This window comes from Marmota marmota, unplaced genomic scaffold, assembly GCF_001458135.2.
Source record: "Marmota marmota marmota unplaced genomic scaffold, marMar, whole genome shotgun sequence".
Classification (NCBI taxonomy): Eukaryota; Metazoa; Chordata; class Mammalia; order Rodentia; family Sciuridae; genus Marmota; species Marmota marmota.
In genome coordinates, this window is record NW_026000026.1 from 321,769 (window position 1) to 344,130 (window position 22,362).

Genomic DNA, 22,362 nt, shown 5'->3' on the forward strand with positions numbered 1-22,362 from the left:
AGGCCTGGTGGGGAGGGGCACGGGCGGGACACGACCACGACACCCAGTCCTCGTCTGCCCCACCCGTTGGGTCCAGCAGCCCTCCGCTGGGCAAGCCGCAGGGAGGCCGCTGTGCCCCCCCACCCCACCCCCGGCCCTAGCCAAGCGGGGCTCCGCGCCAGCCTCCCTCCTGGAACGCCGCAGGAGTACCTCCTGCCGTCTGACTTGAGTCCCCACTACAGCAGAGCACGCCCCTTCGACAGCCAGGGTGGGGCCAGACCGAATCCGGCCCTCCCGCCCCCACCCGCCTTTGGGTCGCCGGTGAGTGGGACGCCATGGAGACTTCTTTAATTTAAGGGAGGGTGGGGGCGTCAGAGGCTGGATGAAGGGGCCCTGAGGAGGAGATAGGTTCCTCCAGACGACCCCACCGGCAGAAGCTAGGCAAGGGAGGTGGGTGGGGAGTGAGGGTCACTAGGGGCTGGGAGGCCCGGCCTGCCTTGTTGGAGGCCAGTTGGGATAGCAGCAGATAGGAAAGGTACTAGGCAAAGTATGGGGCTCTGTTAGCCCCCTCCCAAAGGTTACGACATTGTTTTCTGAGATTGTCACTTTTTAATTCTTTTTTTGGCCTGGGCTGGCTGCAGACGTTCTTCTTCCTTCTGTGGAGCAGAACAGCAGCCACTCCCTAGGGATCCTCTGTCCCCAGAGACCAGACTTGTGCCTGCCTGGCCTCTCCCAGCCCAGGCTTGGGGATCAAAGCCTGGGGGGCTGGGGAAGAGGGAGGAGGCCCCCAATGCCAGGATGAGAGGCCAGAAGTCCCTGATTCAGACCGTGTGCCCCACAAGAAGGAAAGGCAGTGGTCCAGGGCCCTGTGGGCATTCTAGGGATATGTGTGGTTCCAGCTGGGTTGCTGAGGAAGCCAGGTCCAGTGTCTGCCTGGGAGGAAAGGGCTTGTTCCCACCTCTGCACCAAACCAGGTCCCCAGCACCCAGGCTGAACACCACAGACACCCGCTTCTGCCCCACTCTGAGTGGAGCCTCTGAGGACATCTGCAGGGAGAATCTGGAGGAGGAAGAGAGAGCTCTGGGTGCCACCAGACTTCCAGTGGCTGTGCCCCTTCCTTTCCCTAGAAATTTGGCCCCTGGAGGAGCCCTGCTGCAACTATTCTGTGTCCGTATCAGCTCGAGGGAGCCCATGGGACTAGGATCTCAGAGAAAGCCAGGCGGATAGTGAGGGGCCAAGGCCCCCTAAGTGTGTAGCTCTCAGGTATTGTCCCCTCTTGTCAGCACATACAGGGCCCTGGAAGGCTCAAAGAGGCCAAAACAGGCGGAAACAGGATTAAAAGGCCCCAGCCTGGGGGAGGAGCAGCAGGTGGATAGAAAGTAATGAGAAAATTAAGTGGGATGGATTCTGAGCCTCATGGCCACTAAAAGGGAGGGTGGTGGATATGAAGAGCTGGAGGCCTTGCAGGCCCTGACCTGAACACAGGTGGGCACAGGCAAATGGGGGTAAGGCTTTCAAAACTTCCTCCTGGCCACCTTGCTCCACTGTCCCTGGAGACATTGGGATTGCATTTGGCTTTGGTGAGGGGGATGAGCTCCCTGTACATCCCACTGGTGGTCCAGGGACACTGAGGCTCCAGCTGGGGAGCTACCCCCGCCTCCTTCCCTGACTCGAACACCCTGCAGTTTCTGGAGGTGTTGGGCAGGGAGGGAAGGTGTAAGAGGCATTGAGGACCAAGGAACCTTGTTTCCCCATATACGTTCCTCCTCACCAGTGCATGCTCCACTCCCCACACCCTCAGGAAGTCCTTCCTCAAGTCCCACTCACGTCCTCAATGCTGCAGGCCTAGCTGCCCCTCTGGCCAAGTCCCAGGTGAGTAGTCAGAGTTCTCTGGGTCCCTTTTGGTGGGGAGCACCTCTGCCCACACTCTAACCCCATAGTCTAGCAGAAAGACCCTAGGGGTAAGAAGTAGGTCCAAGTGTCTGACACCCCCACATACCATACACCAGCCTCAAGCCCCAGCCTCCTTGGGAGGGGCTAGGAGCCGGAAACCAAGAAAGAGGAACCCAGGCTTCCGGCTTCCCAGGGACTGAGCAGATGGGGGTGTCCTGGAACCTCCTGTGGGTGCCTCATTTGGGGCCCAGTCTAGAGTGAGAAGCCGAAGGTTGCTGCAGCCCCTTCCTCACTGACCTGGGTCTGCCCCCTGGCCCTAGTGTAAACTAAGGCTGGAGGCAAAAACTCTGGAAGGGACATCTCTTCTAGGACCTAGAGAATAGGCAGGGGCCAGAGTCATAGGTGCTTAGTGAGCTTGACCCCTTTCCCCCCCAGGCTGTGGTGAAGGTCCTGGAGTTGGCACCACAGAGCCTGGGCAGTCCCCTCCACCTACCCATGCCCACCCCGCATGAGGCTGAGAAGCAGGTAAGCCACTTCCTCCTCACCTCTGCCCCAGGGAGGGTCGGGGGCAAGCAGGGAGAGGAGCTGGGAGAATCTCTAGGGTATCTGGGGGCTGAGGGTCATGCCCTTGGGAGCATAGCCAGATGCCGGGTCCAGTGGGCTCTGTCCTAGAGGCTGAGGCAGCCCCATCTTTCCCAGCACACAGGGCCAGAGGAGGCGGACAGGCCCCCCCCAATGTCCAGCCATGATGTGGTCCCCCCGGCGGCCCCCAGCCGCAACCCCTGCTGTTTGTGCTGGTGTTGCTGCTGCAGCTGCTCCTGGTATGTGGGCCTGGGGGGCATAGTTCACTGAGAGGGGCCAAACCCAGGGACTCTAGGGACTCACGGGTGGCTCCATGGCATCACCTGTGGGCAGTTGGCCCTTTCCACCTCAAAGCATTGTCCTGTCCCAGGACTGCTGGGCCCTGGTGGCCGGCACCCACGCCCCCTGGAGGACTTTATGTGACTCCTGTGCCTGGTGTACTGAGGGCTCCCCATGTGCAAGGACCAGGCCTGCTGCATGCACACGGGAGCGTTCTGCACACACCCATCAGTGCCTCTGTGAGCCAGCCCAGGCAACACCCTAGGAGCCCAGAGGAACACAAGAGGCCCAGACCCTGCAATAGGGCACATTTGAGCAGAGACCCAGCTGAGGGAACGGCGGTCCTAGCACACAAGGTATCTGCACGAGGGAAGCAGTGAAGCCTCCGGGTGGTGACAGGATTCCCTTAGGTATGTAGGGAAGCGGAGGGTCATGGGCCTTGCAGAAGCCTGGCCCTCCTCAGGGTCGGGGACCCAATGGAGTCTACTAAACAGTGATAACGAGGCCTGAGCCCAGGCAAGGGGCTCAGCCATGAATTCAAGGGACAGGACAGGGTGGGGACTGTGTCTACTGAGAAACAGGATGTGGCAGGAACGCAATGTATCTAGACCTTTGGGCGTTAGATGTCTGTCCCCCAACACAGCAGTTGGCTGGGCATAGACTTGGGGCCAGCACTGACAGAACAAGTTTCCCTTGGAGCCAGGGTCAGGATCCAGGACCAGACAGATGTAAACACACAGACTGAAGGTTCTGACCCTGCATCAACCAGCAGTTCCAATTATTGATATCAGGCCTGCAGTGTGGGCCTGTGCGTAGCCTCTTCAGAAAGAGACAAACAGGTCAGGCTGAGAAGCCCTAGATCCTGCCCATTAAGCGAGGGAAGGGGAGAAGCTGAGGAGCCGCAGAAGCACAGATGGTCAAACTGCTGACCAGGAAGAAGTGCTGTAGGTACCAGGAAGAAGTGCTGTAGGTACCAGGAAGAAGTGCTGTAGGTACCAGGAAGAAGTGCTGTAGGTACCAGGAAGAAGTGCTGTAGGTACCAGGAAGAAGTGCTGTAGGTACCAGGAAGAAGTGCTGTAGGTACCAGGAAGAAGTGCTGTAGGTACCAGGAAGAAGTGCTGGGTACTATGGCCAGGACATCAGCCTGTATCAGTGGATTCAGTGAGGGCCCCAGAACGTGTGCAAAGATCCAATGCTCAGGACCATGCTCCCTACACATGTGCCAGGCACCGATCATGCTTGCTCACATGCCAAGGCCGCATGAGGCTATGGCAGCACCTGTGGAAGTCCCAGGTGCCCAGGGCAGAGCCACCTTCCTCTCTGCTGCCAGGAACCAGGAGCGGCGGCGAGCATGGCAGGCCTCACAGGAGAGCAAGCTGCAGCCCCTCCCCAGCTGTGATGCCTGGTGAGTTCTGCCGCCAGGGGCATCTGTGTCAAGGGGCAGGAGGGGACAGGCCTAATGTGCTCCGTCCCTGCCTTCAGCACCCCCCCAAGCCCTGAGGAGGTACAGAGCTGGGCGCAGTCCTTCGACAAGCTGATGCACAGCCCCGCGGGCCGCAGTGTGTTCCGCGCCTTCCTGCGGACAGAGTACAGCGAGGAGAACATGCTCTTCTGGCTGGCCTGCGAGGAGCTGAAGGCAGAGGCTAACCAGCACGTGGTGGATGAGAAGGCGCGGCTCATCTATGAGGACTACGTGTCCATCCTGTCCCCCAAGGAGGTGCGCCAGCTGCTGGCACGGGTTGGGGTGGCCTGGGGAGGGTGCCTCTGACCTCGGTGCCCCGTCCCACAGGTGAGCCTGGACTCCCGAGTGCGGGAGGGCATCAACAGGAAGATGCAGGAGCCGTCAGCGCACACATTTGACGACGCGCAGCTGCAGATCTACACGCTCATGCACCGGGACTCGTACCCACGCTTCCTCAGCTCCCCAGCCTACCGCACCCTGCTGCTCCGGGGGTCCCCACAGTCCTCTTCGGAGGCCTAGGCTCCAAAGGGCTCAGGAACTCCACCCTCTGGTGGGCAGACTCAGGGCTCACACTAGTGGCCCCCACACGGCTGGCCCAGGATCTCCAGCCCTGGAAGCAGCCCAGGCCCAGGGGGAAGTGCCACACCCATGACTCCACCCCTCACCAGCCTGCTGCTGCCCAGGACATGTCTCTTGCTGGTAGCAGGAGACCCTCCTACTTGAGCTGTCTGCACTGCAGAACCAGACCCAGAACCAGATTCAAGTGACAGGACCTGAATATATTTTACATATTCATGAACTCTAATCCTGGAAACATCTCCTTACTGTATGTTTTACCAAGAAAGAAAAAAAAAAAAAAAGTTTTCATATTTATCTCCATTCCTACACCCCCAAAATGAGATCTTATTCTTGAAGGTGTAGTTGAAACAGAAGCCTATATTTATGCCCACTTTGTGGGGGGAGACAGGAAAATGAGGGATCATCCTTGACTGCTCCCAGACCCTCCTCACAGCAGGGGCCTCTGGAAGCTGAACTCAGCCTCACCCAGGTGGGCTCCAGACCTGGTGTCTGCCTCCTGAGTCCTGAAGCAGGATCAGGCTTGAGCTGACACAGACTGCAGGAGTCCCTGGTAGGTATCATACCTCCCAGAGGGGTGGCCACTAAGGAGGCAACCTTCCCAAGAGTCCCTTGGTGCTGTCACAATGTTGTCTTCATCATAGGCCCCATAAGGCATCATCTCATTCCTCTGAATTTCTGGGAGCTTCAGTGACTTCAAGCAGGAATTGGCCAAGGGCTGGGACCCCATTCCCTTGGGGCAAACTGCATTCTGTCTCCCCCAGTGGAGGCAGGATGAGGCAGGCTGTCCTAAAGAGGGGGCTGAGCCCTGGCTGCCCGTCCCGTGGGTGGGTGCTGAGGAGGTCAGTCTGACCCCTCACATGGACCCCAGGTTGTCTGTGTGTATACAAAGCCCCTTCCCCATCTGCCCTCACAGCCAAGTCGGTAGGGCCTGCCCCATGGCACACTCAGGAGAGGCAGCGCCACCCCATCATCCTGGCCTCGTGTCACAGGTGATCTCTCCAAAAGTCGCCTAAGCTCTTGCCTCAGGAGCTGCCCTGCTAGGGCTAAGCCCAAGAGTTGCCTGTCCACAGCAGCAGAGAAGAAACAGATAGGCTCAGTTGAAGCCTGTGTACAGCCCACCAGGAGCAAGGCCCAAGGATGGCAAACAAGACATTTAATAACAGGGCAAAGGATAGACAGGTGCACACCAGGCAGCTGGGGCAGGGCATGCCGTCTACTGGGGGTCTCCAGAGAAGCTGTGTCCACCAAGAATGCAGGAGGGGCAGCATTGGCCAGGACCTGGGGCTATAGCGCAACTGCACAAGTGCTCAGCAGAACTGCAGGGAAGCAGTGAGGCAACCAAGCCATGGTTTCAGGACCGCCAGGGCTGGGGTCTCCACCCGCCCCCACCATCCCTGAAATGACTAGGAGGCAGGCTGGGCATGGCCATCCCTGGTTCACGCCACAGACCCTACATAAGCCAAGGTACCCACTTACAGAGAATAGGGTTGGGGGTTGTCCTGAGCCCACCCACCTACCTTCCAGCGGTTTCCACATTCATTGCAAACAACAAAGGTGGTCATGGGCTCATCAGAGCTGCGGGTCTGTACCTGTAGGGCAGGTGGAGCCCAGGGTCACCACCAATCTCTGCAAAGGGTGTCCCTTGACCTAAGCAGTGCTGGCCTCAGCCCCTGGGGCAGCCTGGGTGACCTGATCTGAGAATGCCCAGTCTTCCAGAGCTGAGCCTGTTGGTACATGAGCCACCAATGGGGAAGTCCTTGTATGGGTCCGAAGGGCCTAGCAAAGCTAAGACTGTCAGCTGAGAATAGGAGGGACCCCATATTGGGGTGACTAGCAGGGATGCCAGTGACCATAGCCACCTTCCAGGAGGCACAAGGGCAAGCCTCATCCCACAGGACCATGGGAAACCAAGACAGCCCTGCACAGACCAAGGCCCCTTGCAGGGCTGGGGCCTTGTTGCCACAGGGAAACAGCAGTTCTCACTGGCCTCCGCAGCCTCACCAGACAAAGACTTATAACCTCCACCTTCTTCCCAAGCTCCCACCATCACTTGTCTCCCCAGACACTTCGGCATCCATTTCCACAGCAGGGTCAGGATCCTGCCTGCACTGACATCCTCATGTCTCCTGTACTAGGCAGGACAGCCCTCCAGCTTCTGTACCCCAGATCAAGTGGGACACTACTTACTAGGCTGGGAGTCCTGGGGAAATGAGGGCCCTGAAAATGCAGGAGAAATCCACACTTGGGCCTCTGCCCTGGCCTAAGTCCAGGCATGAGAGCAGCCCCCACCCAGCCAGGCGGTGACAGGTGTGGGCTCCAAGGAGAGTATGAATGCCCAAAGACATGGGCTCAGGAAGTGGCAGCCACTCGCCTGCGTGTAGGTACAGTTCTTCTTCCTGCACTTGCCACAGGTGAACAGGTCTGTCTGAGTGCCACCTGTGCGTGCCATCTGGTGCTCGCGGATGGCCTCCTTGGTCATGGCCTTGCGGATCTCCTTCAGCTCATCACTGGCCATCTCCTGGGGTGAGGGGCCAAGCACTCAGCCTGCAGCCCCACAGAAGCAGCCCCCAGCCCCTGCAGTGGGGCTCACCTCCGATGTCATCACCGCAATCTGCTGGGGGGTTATGGCACCACACAGCACATTCCGCCGGAGGTCAGGGTTCTTGGCATCCTTCAGGTTGGCAATGCGACTGCGCACACGGTTCTTGTACTTCATGTCTGTGTTTCCCACATCCCGGAAGATGCGTGCAGGCATTTAAGGACCCATGAGGCCACTGTGCTCCACCTGCCCTGCTGGGGGCCATGTGGGGATGTTCTGCCCAGCTACACAGGAGCACTCCACCCACCCAGGCCTGGTGAGGAGCTGAGGGGCCACAGTGCTGCACCTCCCCCAGACACATTCCTAACTGAGATCTAGGCCCCACCAGCAGGCCATGCCAGCCTCTTGGCTCCTCCAGGGAGGGCCCTCCCAGGGCTAGCCACCCCATGATCCAGAGAGGCACAGGGCAGCCCAGCAACGGTATCCCCCAGCCACCAAGAGGACCTGGGGCCAGTAGCCTATAGACCACCAGAAGCCCTGGGCCCCAAAATCCCTGCACAAAGGATATATTCCTCAATCTGGGCCGACAGTCGCTCACAGTCTGCACCAACAGCCGCATGGTCATCTGCAAGAGGGAGCCCTCACTTGCCACCCACTTGCTTTTCTGCCTGCACCAAACCCTGGCAGCGAGGAGATACACTCACATCCCTGGGGTCACTGCCCAGGATCCAGGTTCTCTGGTAACCCCAAACACCTCCTGCCTCCTCCAGGGTCACAACAGATTGGGGGAAGAGAGCCACATCCCTGAAGCAGGCCTCTACAGCAGGCAGGGGCAGGCCACCCTGTGAGTCTGGGTGCATATCCAGCCAGGGCCTGCCAGGCACTCACGGTCTGTTTGCAGGGCAGTGGTCAGCATCTCCCGGCACTTGTTGCGCACAGCATCACAGGTAACAGGCACTGGGGGAAACGTGGTAATCCTTGGGGTGGACAGCATCCTGGGCAGCTCCGGCCTCTTGCGGCTGGAGAGACAGGGTTAGACTTAAGGCCACAGGCACCCTAGTAGGATGCTGGTCCCCAGAAAACGTAAATGTCATGGCACTGTCCCCACCTTCAAAGCCAATCTGCTGTACCCTGACAGGCCCTGGCCATGGCCTATCTTCAGTCAATGCCCATGCAGCCTGCCCAGCTCCCCAGAGGAAACAGTAGACTGCAAAGTCCCTAGTGATCAGGGCTCACTCCCCAAATGGGGACAGAATGCTGGGTTCTTTTCCCAGAATGATCTGTGCAGCATCCCCAGCTGCTCAAAATGACACCTCTAAAATGTTCCCCTTGCAGAGGACCCAACCATGGGCCACTTTACAAATACCTCCCTCTGTTGATGGCAAACCAAGGACAGGGAGTGACCTATAGCTGCCTGGAGGAAAGATGACGCAGGAGCTGCCCAAAGTTCAGCCTGTCCTGACCAGGGCCCAGCCTCCATTCACTTACTGACCAGACTGGTCAAGGGCAAAGCGACCCTCAACCACAGCCTGTCACCAGCAGAATTCCCAGTCTCCATAGCAACAGGGGCCTGACTTCCCTCCTGGGGACAGTGATGGCCACATAGACTTTCAGGACAGGAGAGGGGAATCAGACACCCTGCTTCTGATTCTGAGCAGGATCTTGTAGAAGGGGTTCCAGCCTCAGGCTGAAGGGGACATCCAGAGCAGGCCAGTGAGAACTAGACCAGGACAGGGTCTTGAGGAAGCAGGCAGAGGGTTCCTACAGAGGATCAGATGTGCAGCAGCTCTCTGCTGAGGAAGATGTATGTCAGGGGTCTCATTGACATCTGGGAAGACATGGCCACCCACCTCAGATGGCTGGGGCAGGGAGTCTCAGCTGTGAGACACAGTGCCCAGCATGAGGCTGACAAACATCCTTAGAGAAAGCCCCTTCTTCAGTGCAGTGCCTAAGCACATGAGCATCAGCACCCTTTTTCTGCTGAGGCAGGAGGGTGTACACCTGAATTCAGGTATGCTACCTGGGATCCATGGCCTCTGAGCCATCCTTTGAGGATGATGTGGGCAGAGGTGTGCCCTTCCCCCGGTTCCTGGTTTTGGCATCAGAAGCATCTGCCATTGTCAGAAAAGAGAGGGACAGACCGGTCAGGGGCAGGCCACCATCAAGGTTCAGTTCCATCACCACCAGCCCTTGTCCAACAAAGTGCCAGGAGGCCACCAGGTCTTCCTGCCAGTGGTCCTCTCTCACCCATCAAGCCCATCTACCTCCCCTCACATTCCCCCACTCAAGCAGCTCACTGTGAGGCCCCTCCAGGGCCCCCTCCTGCCCATCCAGGGCCTGCCTTGGGGACTAGGACATGAATATGGTACTCCCAAAGGCCACACAACTGGAAAGTCTCAAGAGATGATGATCGTCTCTCAAGGGTGTGGACAGAGCTCAGGAGAGGCTTGGTCCTTCCCAGGTCCAGAAACAAGGCTACCTCCCTACCCCATGGGGGATCTGTGCCGCCCAGGCATCCTGTCCCCAGGAGGAGACCATCTTCCCTCAACCCAACTTTCTCTAGTGGTAGCTCCATCTCCTCCTTCTCCATCACTGGGAACCTGGAGCATCCTGGCCTTACCCTTCTCCTCTGTGTGATCTGAAACAGCCCAACTCCCTCTTTCTAGGGCTCCTGGATGTCCTCAATGTTCAGTCCAGGTTCTGCACTTGACTCTGCTCTCTACCTGTTCTGTATGGAAATCACTCCCCAACACACACCTTTGTTCCAATAGTCATGCCCTACAGACTATCCCACCCATCACTGATGGGCACCCATTGGTCCACTTCCACCCTGAGCTTGGCTCCAGACTTCCTGTAGCCCACTTCCAGGAGGCCAGCTCAGGGTAGCACAGCCAGCAAGAGGCCAAGTGTCCCCTGAACCAGCATGTGGCCTGACCCACACCCAGGAGCTTCTTCCAGGACTTGATGAGGGACTTGGCCAGCGCAATGACCTCCTCGTCCGAGCTCTGTTTCCGTAGGGCGTTGACAGACATCCCAACACGGGTGGACTGCAAGGCAAGTGGCCTAGGTTGGGAGATAGTGGAGACCCATCCCAGGAGTCAAACCCTCTTAGCAGACCCTTGGTGGCTTCCATAAGGCAGGGTCTGGGGATAAGTCATGAGGAAGTAGACACCTCTCTTAGTGGCTCTTGTCCCATTTGGAACTCAGGACAGAGTGAGTTATTCTCAGATGTACCCTCCCTGCCTCATCAAGCATTAGAGAAAGGCAGGAACCCTCTCCTCAAAACTGGTGTTTGTGCCAACCAAACCCTAGGGTGGGGGTAGGCATAGGAAGCCCTGCCACATGCCAGCGGCATGACTATTCCTGGAACTGTGCTGGGCTGCAGCAGGCAGGGCCTACCTGGAGCAGGTGTAGAGTGATAGGCATGGCCTTCAGCTCCCGCAGCAGGTCCATGGCTCCCTCCTGGAAGGAGAAAGGACCTTCATAAAGGAACTTCAGACCTCAGCAGACAATCTTACCTCCTGCCCATGAGGGAAGACACAAGGCAGTAACAATTTGGAGATCAGAAAGAAACCATAATTATTCCACCAGGAGATGCTCAGAGCTCTGCACCAAGAGAGTTTCTGCCCCATGTCGGGGGGCTTTATTGCCCCTATCTCAGGGTAGGAGAAGGAAGGGCTTTGTAGTCTCACTCCTCACAGGTAACATGGCTTCCCAACCATATCCCTGGCAATGACCTCCCTGACCTCACTCAACATCAGGTCATTGACCAAACAAGAAGAGTAGAAAGGCCACAGCTCCTTCCCAGTAGTAAGGAACACACCCAGATGAAGGTATACCCCAAGTTCCTTGGCCCCCTGTCCCATCCAGGCCCTGGTGGGTAGGATAGCCACTCCTTATAGTGCTCAGCAGGCCAAACCCTTAGGGAACCCTCACTCTAGCTAGTTACACCACAACTAGCACCCACAAGGCTCATAGTCCCACTCCTCATGTATCGCCCCAGGACAGCCCCCATCCCTCCTCTGGACCTTGCAACAAATCCCCTGGTCTCCCTCCTCTGCTCCATCCCTGCCCAAGATCTTTATTTCCTTAAAATCCTCATCATACTTCCACAGCAGACGAGCTCCTCCATATTCCCTAAGGGTGCCACCCCAGGACCCTTGCTCCTGAAGATGCTCTGCCCAATACCCTCCCCAGCACATTGACAGATTTCATGCCCCCCAGCTTTGTTCAAACACCTTCTCCTACTTAGGACTCACCTCATATAATACCCTACCCTGCCCCTGCCTTGCTGTCCTCCACAAACCACATCACTTTATCCTGCTGTATGCTCACATTGTGTCTCCCCACACTACAAGGGGGCCAAGACAACCCACCCAGCCACTCAGGTAGAGAAGCTGGCCTGCCCTAGTATGTGTGACTTCTATGCTAAGGCACCCCCTGTTTACCCCACCAAGGTAGATCCTACCCCTCTGGCCCTGCAAAGACCAGCCCTGAGGTGACCTCTGGGAGGACAGGTGATCCCCCAGAGGCAAAGGCAGTCCTCCCCTGCAGCCATGTGCACCAGGTGACACAGCTCCAGAGAGTCATAAAAACCACACTAAAGCCACAAGTCCCCAAGGGTCCTCTCAAGTGCTGCAAGAACCCGGGAGGCCCCTCCTCTGCATCCTCTCATGCTGTGCTTCCACCAGCCATCCATGCCTTGTCACCCCTCCTGCCAGCTCATGTGTTGCCATCAGAAGCATCTGCCATTGTCAGAAAACAGAGGGACAGACTGGTCAGGGGCAGGTCACCATCAAGGTTCAGTTCATCACCACCAGCCCTTGTCCAACAAAGTGCCAGGAGGCCACCAGGTCTTCCTGCCAGTGGTCCTCTTTCCCCCATCAAGCCCATCTACCTCCCCTCACATTCCCCCATCTCAGCCCCCTCCCACTTAGGGTTCCTTCAAGGAACAAAACACCTTTCTACGGTCAGCAGGTCATTATTCACTCCCTCTCTGCTGCCCACCATAACCCAGAGATAAGTAAGCACAGTCTTGGAGGGGTTGTTTCCAGCTTAAACAAATGTGTGGGAGCCTGCCCCCTTCCTGGTGTACACCCTAGGCCCGACCATGGCCAACGGGAGCCCAGGCCCAACCCTGCTTGTTCCAAATAGCTACCCGGACCCACACTGAAGTCACAGCCCTGGGCAGGCTACACAGGCCTGAAAAGCCCGTGACTCAGCCGCCTTCACCACCCGGAGTTGTCCCGTGGGGGCGCGGTCCCATTCAGTGCGCTGGCGGGCTCCTTCCAGACCCCTCCCCACCCGAGCCAGGCAGGATGCAGGATGCGCAAAGGATGCTCCCTGGAGGCTGCACGGGTTGCCAACGTAGGAAGCTGGGCTGGACCCTGGAGGCCTCGCACGCCTCGCACGCCTCCTCTGAGGCTCAGCATCCGCAGTCAAGCGGTCTGGCTGCAGGGGCAGAGCCGGCCCTACTCCGCTCTCCACCACCTGCCCACACCGGCTGGCTGCTGGCTGAGGCCCGGCTAAGGGAGGGAGAGAATTTATTAGAGGAACCTCGTTCTTAAGGGTTGTGACAGACAAGGAGAAGCCGGGCCAGGGCAGGAACGCCTCCCGCCGCCTACGGGCCGGAGGGCCGGCAGGGCGGGGCGGCGTCTAATCCAGAGCGGTGGTCCGGGGACGAGGTGGAGGGCGGGCCCGGGGCGGGGGTCTGGGCCAGGGCGACATCTCGTCCCGCCTGCGGCCTGCGGTGGGCACGATGGGGTCTCGGCGGGATTCGGGACCCGGGGTCCTGGCGGCCCGCGCCCCTCACCGCGCTCTTTCTGGTCACCATCTTGTCCAACCTCCGGGCGATCCGCGCAATTTCCTCCTCCTTGCCCATCATCGCCTTGGGGCCAGCACCCTGCTCAGCTCAGCAACCCAGCCCGGCCGGACCAGGGCCGCAGCCGCCGCGACCCTCGGCCCAAACCCCCCGATCGGCGGCTGCGCACTGCATGATGAGACGCGGAGTCCCCGCCCCACGGACTACAACTCCCAGAAGCTCCAGCGGCGCACACAGCTTCCTGGGAAAAGTAGTCCTGACAAGGCCTCCAGCGGATGACCCAGCCCACAATACCCTGCGCAGAGGACGAGAGGGCGGGGCGGGGAAGGAGTGGGAGGAGGGAGGGGCGGGGCACTCAGGGCGGAGCGGAGTGGGGGCGGGGCTAGGATGAAAAGAGGAGCGGCGAACAGGGAGCAGGGCAACGGGCGGCGAGGGACTAAGGTGAGAAGGAGGAGCGACGGGCGGGGCGGGAGGAGCTAGGAGGAGGAGGCGTGGGCGGGGCGGGGAGGGACTAGGGAAGGAGGAGGGGCGACGGGCGGGACGGGGAGGGGCTAGGGAAGGAGGGGGCGCTGGGCCGGCCACGATGACTTCTTTACGTTTGTTCCCTGTCGCTCCCACTTTCCAGATGTTCTCGTGGTTCCCTTTTCCCTGTCCTGTGGCTCCGCTGACCCCTGCACTCGTCGTCCTAGGGCATAGTTTGAATTGTTCATGCCTCTGGTAGAGGTTCCTCCACCAAGAAGCCTGCGGGCATTGGGCGGTGTGAGGGGCAGTAGCCAGAAGTGGGGCCTGGAAGGATGCCGGCCCCTTGAGGAAGACGCCCTGGAATCCTGGAGAGGCTGTGAGGACAAGTCCAGCCTCCGAAGTCAGCCTTCCAGGGCACAGATCCCAAGCTCTGCACATTGACTGCTTTTTCCTCAGTCCCCCCACCTGTGACTTGGGACTATGGAGTCCCCTCACAGCACTACTGTCAGGATGATGTGCACTGACTCATACTGGGAACAGAACAGGGCGGTTAGCTCTCGTGGCATTGCCACGGAGGTTTCCAGGAAGGGACAGATTGCCCTCAGCCAGAGGATGCCAGGTCAGAGAGAGAAGAGGCACAGGGCCAGCATCTCCACCACTGCCTTCCACCTGCTCAGGATGCAGATGCTGGGTGGTGTACTGGAGGGGCACAAATCTGGGGGAGAGTGCAGGCCAAGGGACTGGTGACTATATTCTTATGGGGCCTACTGTTACTGAAATTAAAGCCAAAGAACCATGAGGCCAGGTGGCAGGTTGGGCTGACCAGACACCCTGGGCTGACCAGCCCTGGGCTCTCAGTGTCATTAATTAGATATGATTGAACTCCCAGGAGTTATCGTGCAAATGGAAACATGGTCATGGTCAGTTATGAGATTCATCTTCTTTAATATTTATTTTTTACTTGTAGTTGGACACAATACCTTTATTTAATTTACTTATTTTTATGTGGTGCTGAGAATTGAACCCAGGGCCTCCGCACATGCTAGGTGAGCGCTCTACCGCTGAGCCTCAATCCCAGCCTGAGAGTCACCTTTATCACAAGGAAAAAGCATGGGATTCCTTATAGGTAACAGTGTTTACAAATGCACCCCATGATGGGTGAACACAGCCATCCCAGCTTCCACATGGACTGATTTTGCCCCTTTTTGTGAGCCAGGTCTATTTTTCAGCCCAGCCTAACCAAGCTAATCGTCTGTGGCCAGTATCCTGTGTGCAGGAGTGAAGGCTAAGTGTCCAGCCACACCATGAGCTCCAAGAGAGGCTGGAACCACATACTCTTCAACCACCTTCTGAAGAGCTGATACCAACCATACCAACGAGCTGTCAGGATCCCATAAAACCAGTTCTGGGGCTACCCTTGTGCGAGAACCCCAGAAGAATGGCTTCAGAGCTCCAGGCTGTGAGGGCTGCACAGTTGGCTCCCCGCCATCCATGGTGTCAGGTCCATGAACACTGCCCAGCCAGCCCTTGGAGACACAGGTTTCTCAGGACAGAATTGATTTGAAGGCCACCTGAAGGAAGCCCATACCCAAGCTGAGGGACCCTCTGACTACCAGGATGCATCATCACGTCACCCCACATGCTCTGTGTACTGTTGCTGGGAACCCCAATGGTCACTTCACCCAGGAGTGAACCTTGCCCTTCAGTGAGTCAGGAAATCAGCACTTGAGTTTTAAGGGTGACAGTTGTGGGGAGATGCTTCATAGCTGTGTGCTGATACGATCGATCGGTTTCCTTTACAGTCCCGTGCGTTTCACTCAGATACTGTCATTTTGCATGGCACCAACACAAGGACAGGGAACTGAGGAGCTTCCAGCCAAGCACCAGGGCTGCTTGCTGAGCAGAGTGCGGTGCTGGGCTGCAAGTCTTGGGCTCACTTCCCTCCTCCAGAAGAGGCCAGATAGCGTCCCTCCTTGGGCTGCAGTAGGGCCATATGAGATGGCTCAAAGGAGCCTGCCACATCTAGGGGGTCTCCCCTGGGCTCCCTTGGTATAGCCCTTGAGGAAGAAGGCTGGGAGGCTGGGTGTCTGTGCAGGAGGTGTCTCCTGAGTGGGTCCAGCCTGTGGGCTGCATCAGGGTACAGGCTGAGAAGCATGATAGCCTGGCCCATAGCAGGAACAGGTGAGGAAAGGAAGGAGTAGACCAGGCAGATGGGGTGTTAGAGGCTTCCATCTGGGTGGGTCCCACTGAGGCTGGAAGTGGCCCATGATATGAGCAGCAACAGCCTGTAGGTGGCAGGAGCGAGCCACAGACCTGCCTGGACATTTCATCCTTCCCTAGGGAGGTCCAGCAAGCTCCCAGCAGGAGTCACACTGTCCAGACAGGACCACTAAGCAACCAGGATGAGAATGTGGCCCATCCTGAATGGCTCTTGCTTATAAGGTTGTGGCACCGACCAAGTCCAACACTCCTAATCCCAGTCTTAGAATCCCTGTTCCCAGGCCCCTTCTGTGGTCCTAACCTCTATGCCCTTGCTCAGAGGCCCCCCTGGGCTGGGCCTCATCAATCTGGGAAACTTCTTTTCTGGAGCATATTACCCCCAAAACTTCCTGGGCCCCTAGAACCTCCAGGCCCTCAGGAAGCCACAACCAGGTATGACATCAGGACAGGAGGATTCTCCTGGGGATGTTTGCCCCAACAGGGCCCTGTGTCCCCCAGGCCTCACCTGAACTCAGCACAGGGGGAGGGGAGGGATGTCACACTACCCAGGTTGCCAGAACCTAGGAACCAGGACAAGAACAACGTGTCACACAGGTAGAGTGTTCCTGGTAGGAGCCTGGCTTACCCTCCCAGCCCAGCCACCACAGGAGGCCCCCCACTCCACTTCCCATGATGCCCAGACTCAGATTCACCCCACCAGGAGCCCCTGCAGAGGTCCACACCTGCCCCCTACTCCCTGAGGTTGAGCCCCCAGCTTCCTTAGTGATTCTGCCCCTTCCTGGTGCCTCTCAAGAGAGACACACCTAGATCTACCCTCAGGACCCCTTGGTGGGCAACCAGCACTATCCTGGGGCCTCTAAGGGGGAGATATCCCAGCTTGGAGTCCTAAGGGGTGGCCATGGCCCTGAGGAGGTCTAGGAATATCCCCCAGGGTCTGCCCTACCAGGTCTGCAGCACATTTGGCCCCCAGCCTACCCCTCCCCCTCCTCAGGCCAGGAAACAGCGGAAGCTCAGGCCATTTATTTTTCTATTTGTGTCCCCCCGCCTCCTCCGCTGCCTCCCCCAAAGCCGGCCATGACCCCAGTGACCAGCACAGTGCTTCCCCTCTTGACTGAGGCAGGGCGGTGGTGGGAAGGCTCCTACTGCCAAACTCACATGGAGCCCCCCTTTATTTCCCATCACCAGGAAGTGGGGGGGGATGATGCAGCCTCAGGAGCCCTACCCCTCTGTTACCCTGGAGTAGGGGCTGCATTCCCATCCAGAAGACCCTCCAGCCTACTGTGGGGCTTCAGGGCCTCTGCCACAGGGCTCTATGGAGCTGTGACCCCAGCCAATCCCACATAAGCCTCCCTTGGATGCTAGCCTCTGAAGTCAAACAGGACAGAGACCAGAACTGACATGCAGCTAGTCTCCCACCCCTGCTGCTGCTGGCTTTGCTGGTGCAGGTCCTAGCCATCTGACCTCAGTCTCCCAGTCTGCAGAATGGGAAGAATCACCAGCTCAGGACAGTATCTCTTGGAAAGTCCCCAGCCAGCCCATAACCTGGCCAAGGGCCCAGCTCCCTCCCCCAGAGACAGCATGGGGGGAGGCAAGAGGCATCCCCCAGAGGCCAGTGTCAGCCCTGGCTGCCTGCAGCAGGCTCACTCTAACAATGCACTTCCCCCACACAATTCCCAGAAATGCCGCCCTCCTGCCTTGCCAGCCCGCCAGCCTGGCGGCCACTCCACCCTCCTCCTCCCCAGGGGCCCTAGATGGCCACAGGGTCAGGGGCAATCCTGAGGCAGCCTGGCCGGCCCTCCTGCAGAGACCAGTGAGACTCCTGGGCCAGCCAGAGCATGGCCCTGGGTAAGGGCAGCCATGGCCAGGCCCCCCTACAGGAGCAGAGCCCCTGGCCGTTCAGCTGTGCTGAGGCTGTGGGAAGTTGTCAGATCTCACCCTCTGCTCAAACCCTCAAGTCCCCAAGGCTCATTCAGAGAAAGTGGCAAGACCCTCCCAGACCCCGCTGGGCCCTGGCCCTCTGTACTCCCTGCCTTTCCACACTGCAGCCCCTTCCCCAGGGCCTCTTCAGGGTCCTACGTCTCCTTCACACATTTCCTTCAGGTTTTCAGATATTGGCTCAAAAGTCACCTCATGAAAAGACAAACTTGTCGCCCCAACACAGCCCTCCTCAGGCCTGACACCCTAAATTGTGATGTTTAGGGTTTTGTTGATTTTCTGTCTCTCCACACTAGAATAAAACATTCCCAAGCAGGGAGTTGGGTCTTTTTGTTGTCTACCAGATTCCTACCTCTTAGAGTATGGCCTGGTACCAGCTGGTACTCAATACCCAAGAAGTGGACACAGCCATTCCTGTCTACGACCAAAGAGGGTGGGCAGTCCCCTGGGCCCACGTGCAGCCCTGCTGGTTTTCCACCAAGGCCATTTACAAAGCCAGGACAAGCCACAGAGAAACAAACAGATTCCAGGTGTCCAGTGGCTAGTAAGGCAGTGTTCTTCCTCTCTGTTCCTGGCCTCCCTTTCTCCCATCTCCCAGTCTGGCAGGGGAAGGCAGGGCAGTCAGGTTGGACACTGCCCTCCAGGGACCCAGGGGAACCAGCCCACCTGTGCCTCCACAAAAAACACCAAACAGACCAGGGCACATACTGGTACAGGACCAGCAATGCCCACAGACAGGTCCTGGACACAGAGCCCAATAAATGCAGTCGCGGACGCACAGGGGGCCACAGGAGGCTTGGGGCAAAGCCAGGGTGAAGCCAGCAGCCACCAGCAGGGGCCTGGGCGCTGGGCAGAACGTCTGGCGCCGGCTCAGCCCAGGCGGCCCTCCACTCCCTGCTCCGCCACACTGAGGCCGGCCAGCCTTCCTTCCTGAGTGGGTTTCCTGGCCCCGCCCTACAGTTGCCACGGAAACCCGGAGCAGCCCAGTCCAGGCTGGTTCCCACGGAGCCCCTGCGGAGCCGCCTTGCTGGGGAGGCCCACACAGCACGCGGCAACACTCAGGAGGACACACACATCCATGCAGCCCCCAGGGCAGAACACCCCTGGAGGGTTGCCCAGCAGCACCCCCCCAGGCGTGCGCAGCATGGGACACCCCTGGAAGTGGGCACAAGCTGGGATAGCACCCTCCGCACCTGCATGCCCTCCACAGCACAACACCCCAAACTCTGGAGCAGTCTTCAGACATCACCGGGACCCTGGACGCACCCTGCTGCTTGTGACCTGCTCACTCACTCCATAGGACATGTTCCAGGCTGCCTTTGGCTTTCACACCCCCACCTCATGAAAAGACAGACACGGACACTCCAACACAGCCTGTGCCCCGCAACACAGAAAAGTCCCCACCCTGTCTGGCTTGCCCTGGAGCACCCAGGGTAGGTAAGATGCACCCCACACAACAGTCTGAGTGTCACTCCTTAGACTACAACAGCACCCACTGGTCTCGCGCACTAGCAGGCCCCACATAACCATACCCTCACTGCCCCACCAGTCCAACACCCCACAAGCACATCCCAGTGCCCACACCACCATCTAGCACTTATGCAACTGAGTCCACTTAATGTGGTGAATTGTGCACTGAACCCTGATCCCAAACCCAGCCTTTTAAAGCATTTGTACCCACTTGAGTCTGTTTGCACCCTCATGCCAGGTGTGCCCAGGCTGCTTCTGCCTGCCTCACTTGCCCTTCCAGGACTGAAAGCAAGGCACAGAGCAGAAAGTCACACTGTCCTCAGAAAAGGCTGAGTGTCCACCTGACCCAGACCTGTCACTGGCAGAGTCACACACACCCACTGGTTCTGAGACATCAGGCCCTGACCACAGGAGAGAGGTCAAGGATGACCCCATTCTCACATTCTCCCTGCTGCATCCTCTGGAGGCTGGACCTGGAGCCCAGAAAGGCAGAGGTGGATAGGGTCTAAACTGGGCAGCTGGCTCCAAAGCCAAGGTATCAGAGGACCAGAGGCACTCTCCACCTGGAGCCCCATCCAACAGGGACCCACCCCATCCTTTGGGAGTGGAAGTCTAATTGGTCCCAGCCTCACTGTTCCTGAATCAGCCAGGGCCCGGCTGGTGGGAGCCTGGGAGGTCTGTGCCCAGGCAGCGCCTGGGAGGTCCCTTACCCCCAGCCCAGAGCTGAGCTGATCCCCCACCCAGAACCACTGAAGGGAGTACCCAGCATCCTCTGCAGGCTTCCCAGCAGCCAGGATCCAGTCCAGACTGAGGGAGAGGAGCAGGTAAAGGACAGGGAGGACAGGGTCCACTCGGTGTCTACCTTGGCTCCACACTTGCAGAGAAATGTGGCCCCTCGTTCCCCATTTCTGTGGGCTGGGGCTAGAAAAAGGGTTCCCATTAGGGTGGGCAGCAGCAAACCTGGCCAGGCCAGGCTGAGGTGGGCTCTAAAGATAAATGTGCCTTCATTTGGACAGAGCTAGGATCGCAGCTCAGGGAATTGAGGGCCATATTTTCCTCAGCAGGACCCTTGGTCTTCAACCCACAAGTCTTCATCTTCTTATGGGAGAGTCCAGCTTGTCTGGCTCCCCAGACCCTGGGTAGCCTCCAGCACTAGGGTCCACCTCACCCCACAGCCAGGCGGATAGGCATCACGCAGACCACACACAGACAGCAGTCTCTCCACCAGATGCCACTCCCCCAGCACAGCCAGCCACACCTACACCAGCCCTCCTACAGCCCTGGGGAGTCCCTCCAACCCTGAGGCTCCAGGGTCAGGGCCACCCAGCTGACGGCAGTGCCCTCCCCCATTATTGTCCCATCTGGACAGTGGGCGGGGCTGCCATCCTCACCCCTGCCAGGCAGCACAGAGAGGGCAGCCTGACCCTGCAGAAGGAAGGTAGCACCCCACCAGGCTCCCCGAGCCCAGCTCACAGGACATGACAGCCGGACACCTGAGTCTCACAGCTCAGCCAAGAAGGTCACTGGCTGGCGCCAGGGGAGGTGACTACTGGAGGGACATGTGCAGGGTGGAGGAGGGGGTGATGAGGTAATGCCGGACACAGCAGGCCACTATGTTCAGAGCACTTGGATGACTCTGGGTCCTTAGGGGCTGCAGAGTGTCTGGCAGAGCCCCAAGGGAACTCTAAATCCACCCAGTGTTGGGGGGGCCTACTACAAAGGACCCTGGAGGCCGTCTTCAGGAGCCCCAGGGACCATCACTGCAGACCACTCACTGCCCCTGCTGAGTCAAGCCCTGGCAACCCCAGCCTTCCCTGGTGACCCCAGGCTGCACCAGCTCTGGGTAGAGAGAGCCTCTGTCCAGCACTTCCCAGTGGGAGACCAGGGTGGCCCTGACTCTTTGGACCCATTCCCCAACCTGGAGTACTAGAAAAGCTTTCCATCCTCCACTATGCCCCCTACTGGCTGCCCAGTCCACCTACCCGCAATGAGACCTGGCCAAGAGAGTTGGCACCACTATAGAGCCCTGTGGATTGGTCCACCTCCATGCCCACCACCACTGCCTATCTCGTGAGAAATGCCAGAAGCCCCCCTCCTGGGGCCCCAACTGCTCCTCATGCAGGAGGTACTAGGGCCAGTGATGGACTGGGGAGATCTAGAAAGCAGCCTGGGAAACCCAGTCTTTTATTGGCCTATGTGACAATCTGTGAGGCAGGGATGATGGACATGGGACAGTCCTCAGGCTGAAAGACCCTTGGGGTTCCAGCCTCTCCCTGGGACAGGAGTGCCCTGGGGGCAGCTCAGGAACAGCCACTAGGGATTCATACAGGACCTACCCCATTCCTCAGGAGATACTGCATGTGGTCTAGGAAACCACCAGAGACTACACATGCCTGGAGTGCCTGACATCTGTGGCCTCAAATCATGGTGCTCAGGGGGAGGGGTACTCTGGCATGATAAGGGGAGGTGTAGAACATCCAGGTGGATGCTAGGATGGAGATCCTGACCCCAGCTGGGCTGCCCACAACAGTCCACCTTCCCCAATAGAACCATACTTGGAGCCAGCTGTGGTAGCCATCCCGTAATCCCAGAGGCTCAGGAGGCTGAGGCAGGAGGATCACAAGTTCAAGGCCAGCCTCAGCAATTTAGCAAGACCCTGTATCTAAATAAAATTTTTAAAAATGTCTGGAGATGTGGCTCAGTGGTTAAATGCCCCTGGGTTCAATCCCTGGTGGAAGGAAGGAAGGAAGGAAGGAAGGAAGGAAGGAAGGAAAGAAGGAAGGAAGGAAGGAAGGAAGGAACCATACTTAGTTTTCTCAGAAGAAGGGAGAAGTTCCCTGGATGAGAGCCAGCAGCTTCTGGAGCTCAATCCCTTCCTGATGTGCATCAATGGACACAGGGAACATTAGTGAAGCTGGAGGTTCTTCTGAAACCGCCCCCATAGGCTTGTGGGCCCCAGAGGGGAGACCTCAAAGAAGACCCAGTGCTCCCCTGCTCCCTGGCCCCACCTGGTCCAGCCTCCTTGCTCTGTCTGTCCTGCTGGCCTCTGCAGAGCAGGGGAGCTAGATGCCATGGGTTCCAGCTCCACCACGCAAGAGTTGGAGAGTGGGAATGCGGCCAGGGTCCCTGCACACCCAGACT

General features: G+C 58.4%; 2 protein-coding genes across 12 annotated transcripts; one reads left to right on the forward strand and one right to left on the reverse strand.

Annotated features, from left to right (window-relative positions):
• The first annotated feature begins 7 nt into the window (after positions 1-7).
• On the forward strand, positions 8-5,064 carry Rgs19 (regulator of G protein signaling 19). 7 transcript variants are annotated; one of them, XM_015477987.2, is made up of 7 exons: positions 8-300; positions 1,754-1,851; positions 2,308-2,397; positions 2,572-2,693; positions 4,064-4,138; positions 4,216-4,450; positions 4,523-5,064. In XM_015477987.2, the coding sequence occupies exons 3-7, from the start codon at positions 2,368-2,370 to the stop codon at positions 4,712-4,714; spliced, it is 654 nt and encodes a 217-aa protein (XP_015333473.1). In that variant the 5' UTR covers positions 8-300; positions 1,754-1,851; positions 2,308-2,367; the 3' UTR covers positions 4,715-5,064. The 7 variants fall into 7 exon arrangements, with proteins under 7 accessions (XP_015333473.1, XP_015333482.1, XP_048666535.1 ...); XM_015477996.2 differs by having other exon boundaries at positions 1,781-1,851; XM_048810578.1 differs by lacking the exon at positions 4,064-4,138.
• Positions 5,065-5,910: 846 nt separating this feature from the next.
• Tcea2 (transcription elongation factor A2) lies at positions 5,911-13,352 on the reverse strand. Of its 5 annotated transcripts, none has more exons than XM_015477954.2 (10): positions 13,126-13,352; positions 10,713-10,775; positions 10,304-10,376; positions 9,334-9,424; positions 8,202-8,332; positions 7,882-7,938; positions 7,365-7,519; positions 7,146-7,292; positions 6,292-6,363; positions 5,911-6,090 (listed from the first exon to the last, which is right to left on the reverse strand). In XM_015477954.2, the coding sequence occupies exons 1-10, from the start codon at positions 13,195-13,197 to the stop codon at positions 6,082-6,084; spliced, it is 870 nt and encodes a 289-aa protein (XP_015333440.1). In that variant the 5' UTR covers positions 13,198-13,352; the 3' UTR covers positions 5,911-6,081. The 5 variants fall into 5 exon arrangements, with proteins under 5 accessions (XP_015333440.1, XP_015333422.1, XP_015333431.1 ...); XM_015477936.2 differs by having other exon boundaries at positions 10,249-10,360; positions 13,126-13,351; XM_015477945.2 differs by having other exon boundaries at positions 10,255-10,360; positions 13,126-13,349.
• Positions 13,353-22,362: the final 9,010 nt, after the last annotated feature.